The sequence below is a fragment of the Limulus polyphemus genome, unplaced genomic scaffold (assembly GCF_000517525.1).
Source record: "Limulus polyphemus unplaced genomic scaffold, Limulus_polyphemus-2.1.2 Scaffold76765, whole genome shotgun sequence".
NCBI classification, from domain to species: domain Eukaryota; kingdom Metazoa; phylum Arthropoda; class Merostomata; order Xiphosura; family Limulidae; genus Limulus; species Limulus polyphemus.
Genome location: NW_013742361.1, coordinates 1,423 through 10,304, shown reverse-complemented (window position 1 = coordinate 10,304; position 8,882 = coordinate 1,423). Strand labels below are relative to the sequence as shown.

General features: G+C 33.4%; 1 protein-coding gene across 1 annotated transcript; it reads right to left on the bottom strand.

Moving 5' to 3' along the window:
• Positions 1–223: 223 nt before the first annotated feature.
• On the bottom strand, positions 224–8,315 carry LOC111084436. Its single transcript, XM_022381143.1, has 4 exons — positions 6,097–8,315; positions 3,828–4,005; positions 1,889–1,963; positions 224–482 (listed from the first exon to the last, which is right to left on the bottom strand). Exons 1-4 carry the CDS (start codon positions 8,253–8,255, stop codon positions 444–446), a joined length of 2,451 nt encoding a protein of 816 aa, XP_022236851.1. The 5' UTR covers positions 8,256–8,315; the 3' UTR covers positions 224–443.
• Between the last annotated feature and the right edge of the window lie 567 nt (positions 8,316–8,882).

The following is an 8,882-nucleotide window of genomic DNA, read 5'->3' as shown; positions in this document are numbered from 1 at the left end:
TATTTTGTAAGAGTGTTTTTTTCTTACCATGTTATTTTGTAACAGTTTTTTCTTTCCATATTATTTAGTAACAGTGTCTTTTTCTTACCATGTTATTTTGTAAGAGTGTTCTTTTTCTTGCCATGTTATTTTGTAACAGTGGTTTTTCTTACTATGCTATTTTATGTACCAATAAATATTATCCAGCTCCTTGTAGGGTAACAAAACGTACAGCATTTTATTAGTAAGATTAATACTTCCATGTAAAGGACATGAAATAAAGTTAGTAAAGAAATATAGTTTCTCACATTATTTAGTATTGTAAAACTTACCCTAATCCCTCAACTAAATTAGCAAGAACTGTAACTATTATGATGAACTACTTTCTTCAAATTTGTCTATTTCTATGAAGCACAATAGACTTTAACAGAATTTGCTTTTAAAGACAATTCACAGTATTTTCTTCAGACGACTTTCAGGGAAGAGAGCAGTTCACAGCAACACTGTAAGTAAAATTATATACAAAACTATTTGGAATAGTAGCAGTTTCATAACCATAGAAATTAGCTATTGATTATTCATTGTTTGTTTGTTGTTAAACACAAAACTACACAATCAGCTATTTGTGCTTTATCCACCGCAAGTATCAAAACATGATTTTTAGAGTTATAACCCCTCGGATTTACCGTTTAGAGACGATTATTTAATGCTGATACATATAAAACGCATTGAAATTACAAATATTTTTTAGCTGAACATCACTACTGATATAATCCTGGTAACTCGAACAAATGAAACAAACAAGAGAAATAAAACGAAGCTAGAAATTTCAATAATGGCAGATATTTTGAATGATCTAATATACATATATAGCCTGAAAGTAAGATAATAAAGTATGGACGCAACATAATTTTATTCCAAAAAACAACAACCAACTGTACTATATAAATATAAAGTATCCTCATGAACGTAGATAACAAAGGTTTGTTATACATAACTCTGAAAACTTTAATAGTTTTGGCAAAAATAATTGAAAAAGTGGGCGGCGAGGGGATAAAACACCACGGGGTCTAAGGAATAAAAGAGTTACAATATGTAAAGCCAAACATCAATTAACACAATTATATGTATAATCCTTAATTATATGTATATCATACAATTCCTATAATCCTAGAGGTAACTAACATAACTGTAATAAAAACATTATAAGAAAGTAAAGCCAATGGGAGCCTCATTTTCTATGGCCATTACAAAATTCATTTTGAGTCCAAGAACTTAGCCTACTCTGAATTCATTTAGAAAGCCAGAGTAACAAAAAAGTATAATTAAAAAAAATTCGGGAATTTATATATTTTTGCAAAATAAAAGAAAATATTACATCAACTTCAGTAAATTCAGTCGCAAAATTAATAAACATGTAAACAAACAAAAACGTACTATTGTGGTTTCAATAAGTCTCTTTCAGTCAAGATAGTTTCTAAGGTTTGGATATTACAGCCAGAACAAACTATGTAAAATTCTGAGATTCAAATATTCAAATTAGTTATTTATTTCAAGAATAAAATAATAAAAAAAGAAGATCTTTGCAGCAGTATAAAACACAGCGTTGCTTGCTTCCCGGTCACGTGATTTTATTTGCAAACTCCTTCTTAGTATCTATAGTTTGCGTACTTTTCCAACATGTGGTGCAAGAAAAACACCGTACATTTTTTTTCCGAATGGCCTCAGGTATTTAACGTTTGAGAAACTAAGCGAATGGTAAACAACAAGTGGAGCATCCTAATTAATAATTAAAGCATAAAATAACTTAATATCGTTGTCACAATATTGTAATACTCGTTAAACGCATCATCTTCCATGTGAAATTTTGAAATCAAGCAGGAAACTATAGGAAAATTCAAGTCTTAACCTCGGATTCTTGAATCCTCTGCTCCCACTGGGCGATCAATACACTTCGTCGTCTATGATTGTTCGGAGTTGGAGCCTAAAAACAAACAAACAAGAATATTCGAGAAATAAACATAAACAAATCTTCTACTTTTGTCTAAAATACATTGTATGGTTCACTGAAGTTAATGAAATTCAACTTTTTATAGCCAATGTTAACTGCCTTAGTGTTTTACCAGGCTTGCATCGAAATGGACCTTGTGAAAATTATTTCACTGGCGAAAGCTATAAAGGTCCTGACAGTTCCTACACCTGATTTAAAATAACTAAAAGAAAGTTTAAATGTCTTTAAAATAAAATATGTTTTAATGGCGATTTTGTTCCAAATAATAAAAATGACTCGAAATCGTCATTGTCTCACATTCACCAAGTTTGATGTATTTGACTACAACTACTGCGTTATCTTTCATTATTTCACACTCACCAAGTTTGATGTATTTGACTACAACTACTGCGTTATCTTTCATTATTTCACACTCACCAAGTTGGATGTATTTCACTACAACTACTGTGTTATTTGTTATTATCTCACACTCACCAATTTTCATGTATTTCACTACAACTACTGTGTTATCTTTCATTATTTCACACTCACCAAGTTTGTTGTAGTGAAATACATGGTGAGTGTGAAATAATGAAAGATAACACAGTAGCAAACTTTAGTGAAATACATCTTGGTGAATGTGAGATAATGACAGATAACCCAGTAGTGATAGTGAAATACATCAAATCACTACTATGTTATCTGTCATTATTTCACACTCATCAAGTTTGATGTATTTCACTACCACTACTGTGTTATCTTTCATTATTTCACACTCACCAATTTTGATGTATTTCACTACCACTACTGTGTTATCTTTCATTATTTCACACTCACCAAGTTTGATGTATTTCACTACCACTACTGGGTTATCTTTCATTATCTCACACTCCCCAAGTTTTATGTATTTCACTATCACTACTGGGTTATCTGTCATTATCTCACACTCACCAAGTTTGATGTATTTCACTACAACTACTGTATTATCTTTCATTATATCATAATCACCAAGTTTGATGTATTTCACTATCACTACTGTGTTATAATAACAAGTAATAAATATATTCGCCACTACCTCCTTACCGTGTTTGAATTAAAATACCTTCTTAAAACATCAACCGAAGAGTGAAGAAGTATAAAACAGCAGTTGGATGATTGTTTGTGCGGTAACCATTTAACCTTTTGAAATGAAAAAACAACAACAACAACAACAAAAAAAAAACTATTTCAAAAGCTTTTTTGATTTCGCAAAGGTTCGGTCAGATTTTAACCTGTCCTGTCTCTCGCACAGTGTATTTTGATATAATATCTAGATAATAAAAATAAGTCAAATCTCGTTATTAGTAAGATTTACATTTTATTTATACCAAAATAACCTTCTCGCTGTTAAACGGCAATTGGCTTTTAATCTTTCCGTGAAATACTTTTAGAAGTTGAAAAACTGTTTTTAAAGTAAATAGTGGATGATTGTCTTTTAAGATATAGGATTTTTTCATTGGGTTTTTGTAAAATTTACTGTGATATTTTCTAAGCTTTATAGTGTTTTCAGGGATTCAATAGAAAGTAAAATTATTCAACGAATGAAAAATGTCTGTGGTAAATATTAAACTGGTAGCTTCTGGTAAAAACAATTCTCTTGTTCCACTTTCACTTGCTCAATGGCCATGAAAACCAGCCATTCGTAATATAGATTTACTTCGTACCACTCAAGAGTTTGTTTTAAGTGTGCAAATTAAACGCTTCAGCGTAATGTAGACTTCGAAATCGCCACTTACGCTAAACGAGAAAATGCTTATGCAAAAAAAAAAACGCGATGTAACGCTGTTATAAATAGTTGAGAAACAAACTGTCGACGTACCTTTATTTCTGCCTGGTTTTCCATGATACCATTTTCGGACAGGTCAGGGTTGCTGCTGGACCGTTCTTTACGGATTTGGGAATTGTCTTGATCAAATGATTCAGTTTGATCATCATTGTCATCAACCAGTGTGTGGAGGTTAGGCTGTGAAGTAGCTAGATGACGAGCCCGCTGAAGCCTGTACGGTTGAAATACAACAATGATTAATAACAATATATTCCAGTCTTGAAACTCCCGGGCTAAGCAAGTACGACATACCACTTTAATTTGTAAACTGCAACATTAGAATTGTCCAAAATAATGGCGACAATACAACAAAAGTGTTAAAAAGAAAGCAATAGCAAAACACGGAGAGAAACATAAAATTCTGGAAACACAATATAATATGAACATGTTCAAAGCTTGGACAATGTTCTAGAACCATGTAACAACCAAGTTACAATGAACAAAGATAGCAAAACCCAAACAAGGAATCTACAATTTAGTTTAAATTATTAATAAAACTTAATTTTAATTTAATAAGAGAGATTTAGATCATTTTCTCATGTTCGAAAATATAAAAAAGTAACTCGTTGATCTTCATATTTAAATTGAAAATAACCGATATATTCCATAAATTTACAAACGTCAAAGCTATAGGGGATTGAAATACAGGATTTAGTTTTCAATAAGACGCTTGAATATGTGATATGTAGCTTAATAATAAAGAACTCAATAACCAGAATGTACACTATGTAATCAGAATAATATTAACTGATAAACTATGCTTAAGACTTCCTTGAAATTAATTTGTGTGCGCCATATAATCTGAAACTAACGTAATAAGTTAATTGTTTATATTTGTAACGCTATTTCGCAATACATAGCAATTGCTTTTTTTTTCTGTTGTTGTTGTTAAGCGCAAAACTACACAACGGGCTATCTATGCTATGCCCACCAAGGGTAGTGAACTCTGGTTTTTAGCGCTAAAAGCCTTCAAACATACCGCTGAGCTACTGGGGTGAGGAGTGGGGCTGATGGAAAATAAAATGATGAATTGTATTTGGAGAAAAGGCAAACAATTTGTATTAGATGTGTGATATCATCTAGATTTGTTTTCTTATTCTTTCTTGGCTTAGCATAGCCTGGTGGTTAGGGCGTTCGAGTCCTCGTCCCACCAAACATACTTGTCCTTTTTGCCGTGGGGGCGCTATAATGTGACAGTCAATTCCATTATTTCCCTCTAGTTTTTCACTGCTAAATAAGGGACGGCTTACAATTATAGCCCTCGTGTAGCCTTGCGCGAAATTCACAACAAACCAAACCATTCTTACTTTATAATACTCATTATTTACACCAAAATATATAAATATCTTGTTTTAGTTATTTTTCAGTAGAGCAAAAGAGCTTATACTAAATAGGTTTGTCCACATATGAATATGCTCAGATAATGAACAGCGTAATAAAACATAGGAGTAATTTTTGGGTATACATAGCTGTACTTTATTAAAATAACTTGTCATCAACTGCATTTTTTCATCCTATTTCTAACAATAGCAGCAGAAGTAAGACAGCGTGAGCTCTCAGTCCTGTATAAATTTCCCAGACGAGAACGGAAGTTGAAAAATGGTTATTAACCATCTGTTGTTTCCGCCTGAGATCACAATCTCGTAGACGAACATTCGAAAGGTCATGCGGAGTAAGTGGCGAAACGTTCATTGTGTTAGCTAATGCAGTATAGCATAACTAGATGTATAAGTTGAGTTAACAAGAAGAAATTTCTATATGAGGTTGTAATTTATTGGTTTTGAAAAAACAACAACAGAAGTATAAATAAAAGTAAACATTTATGAATATTTTGTAAATTGACGTTGCAAAATGTACTTATGATATTATTTTGTTTGCATTAATTAATCATGATTGAAATGCCATATTGGCATTTTTAACGAGTTTGAATACATTCATGAATGTTTCTGTTGTATTTATTTGTATCTGTTTTGCTAAAGTATTTCAATATCGATTTGGAACTGTAACATAATCCATAGATTGGTGCAGGCAAAATCGTTCTGAAGAAAAGACTCATTTAATGAATCTTTGCACAGAAAACTAAACTTGAAATGGCAACGAATTCCTAGACTAGATACTAGACCTTTCAAAGCCTCATCGAAGTTTGTTGCCATTTAAAATGACTAGTATACAATCAATATAAAATGAGTTCTTGTGGTTCGCTTATGATTATTGAACTTAATATTTTCGTGTTTTTAAGAAAAACACAAAACCTAACACTTACCGTAACTCTTCTTCTCGTTCTTTTAGTTCTTTTAATTCCTCTTGAATTTTTAATTCAGTTGATGGAAGAGATTTTCTATGAGTCAAAGGTGGTTTCCCTTCGCTATTCCCTCTTCTGACAACAACAGGAGCCAAAGTGCTGAAATTGCTATATGTTTGGTTTATATTTTGGACGGAAGAAGAACCTCTAATAAACGTAGCGGTTGGGTATCCATTGGAAGTACTTTTTAGATTGGAAGAAGATATAGCACGAACTTCTTTTCCTCGGCTGGCAATGAATCTTTGCATACTGATTCCCCTATTTCCTGCTGGATTTTGGACAAACCTTCGACCTGGTGGTGTAATGGCATTAGAAGAGTTTGAGGAGCTCGAGGGGGAAGGAATTCTTGTTTCCTGTCCGTTCATGATAGAAGAGGGTGTCTTGGTTGGTTGTGGAACAACACTATCTAGGACTACGCCCCGAACTTTCGCTGGTAATTGAAGTGACAAAGTATTATCTGAATCCACTGTACATGTTTGAACTGGTATTAAAAGTGGTGATGACGTGACATGGTTCGAGGCATCATCACGTTGGATTGAAGTTATTATATTTTTATGTTGCTGCGGCTCAACCGAATTTAAAGTTATATCTTCTTTCATGGAGAAATCCCCATCACCAAGTCTTGTGACTTTAGAATCAGTTCGTTCTTGCGAAATTGTCTGAATTTGACCACCTGCTCGAAGAGCCAGTTCACGTTCTGTCTGTTCATCAATTTCCTTCTGTATCCTAGATGTGGCCAGCATTTTCTGAGTGTTACCATTGAAAGTCGTAGGTATGGATGATTTTGATTTTGAGGAGTTGTGTGCATTGGAATTTTTGGTAGATTCCTTCTCTTCATTTCCTTCTGTTGTCGGAGACACCAAAATACGTTCTCTTCTTAGAGCTTCTTCTCTTTCTTTTGCTAAGCGGATTTCTTTTTCTACAGGAGACTCACTCATAGATTTAAAAACAGACGTTTCCTGAGTTCCATTGTCTGATAATGGCTTGACTTTTATATTTTCTTTCCGTCTGTTTGCGAAAGCAAATCCCAAATTATATTGTTGACCACCGTGCAAAGTATCCAAAGAAATGGCCGGAGTATAATGTCTTCTTTGTTCAGACTGAACAGCGTTTGTAAGTGGCGACTGGCGTTCAGAAGATAGATTATCACCACGCGAGCTTCCAGATTTTATAGAACAATCAGAGTGGTTAGTTTCGATACTAATATCGTTATCTTCTTCGCTTGGCGACGTCTCATTGATATCAAAAGAATGGACACGTTCACGCAGTTTTCGAAGTTCTTCCTCTCTTTCCTTAAATTCTCGGATCTCCATGGCAATTTTCGACTCAGTAGTATAATTGGTATAATTACTTTGAGACTTTTGCTGTAAGGGTAAAGGAGAAAATGACAGTCGCTCTGATTTTCTTTGGGACTCTTGGGTTAAGCCTACTCCCACTGCAATATTGTTATTGACATGCACCTGGTTTATTGGACTTGGAGAAATACTCTGTCTTTCTCTAGCAAGCATTTCCTCCCTTTCCTTCTGTAGTCGAATTTCCTTTTCAATAATACTTTCTTCCATTCTGCCAGATTGTACACTAGTCTGTTTATGAACTAAAAGGTTCTGAGCGGTTGAAGCTACGTTTTCGTAGGTACTCCGATGTTCACTATTAATGTCAAAACTTTGAAGACGATCTTCTACTTCGCCATCTGCAATACCTCTGTCTGAAAGTCCTTCTGCAGAATCCGTTGAAGGAGGGCGTAGAATATCAACCGACAACTCACTACACAAGGACGAATCTTGAGAACTGTCGAACGGTCGTACAAACGGTTTGCCGTTATTTTGTACTTGCTGATTCTCGAATTCAAGACTATCCAGTTCGGTTGTTTCCTCGATGCTTGAAAAAGTATTTATAGCATGATTTAAAGAATCATTGAAATCATCATTTAAGTCGAGAAGAATTGCCTCCTTATGCGGAACGTCTCCGTTCCGTTGCGACTTAGAATTAAGTTTGGAATGACCGTTTTGATAAGCAACTTTCTTGTTATCGTCCACACTCAGGTGGTTAATAATCACTTTTGACTGAATGGAAGAAGTCGGTTCTGAATCAATAAAAGAACCCAAGTCTTGATGAGCCATAGCTATTCTCTCCCAGTAATTCGAGTTCTGTTTGTTTTGAAGACTGGAAGCCGAATCTATTGGTTCTGAAAATAAAAGAAAAATAACAGAAGTATAAATAAAAGTAAACAATTGTGAATATTTCGATTAAACCCCAAGTAAATTAACGTTGGAAAATGTACTTATGAGATTATTTTGTTTGCATTAATTAATCCAGATTGAAATGCCATGGAGTATAAATAGATTTAGGAATGTTTTGTTAATTTTTATGTGTTTTGCTAGAGTATTTCGATATCGATGGGGAAGTAAATGTTTTTTTTTTTTAATTTCAAAGACGAACACAAAAGATATATCTAAAAGGAACTAATCTGTTCTCTAGGATAGAAAACAAAATATTTATTGTAATAAAAATAATGTTGTATCATATCGTAAAAAATAAATTTGTACGCACTTGAATGATAAAAAATTGCAACAAACAGTAAAAAAATAAGCTATAAATATAAATAATTTAGCTAGTACTTAAAAGAAACATCTATAGAAACCCGCCTTTGTTTATGTAGCTTAGTCTGACTAAATAGTGGAATTTGAGTATCACTCTTATAGCATATCCAGAGTGAGGAGCGCATTTTAGCGGCAACGGTACACGAA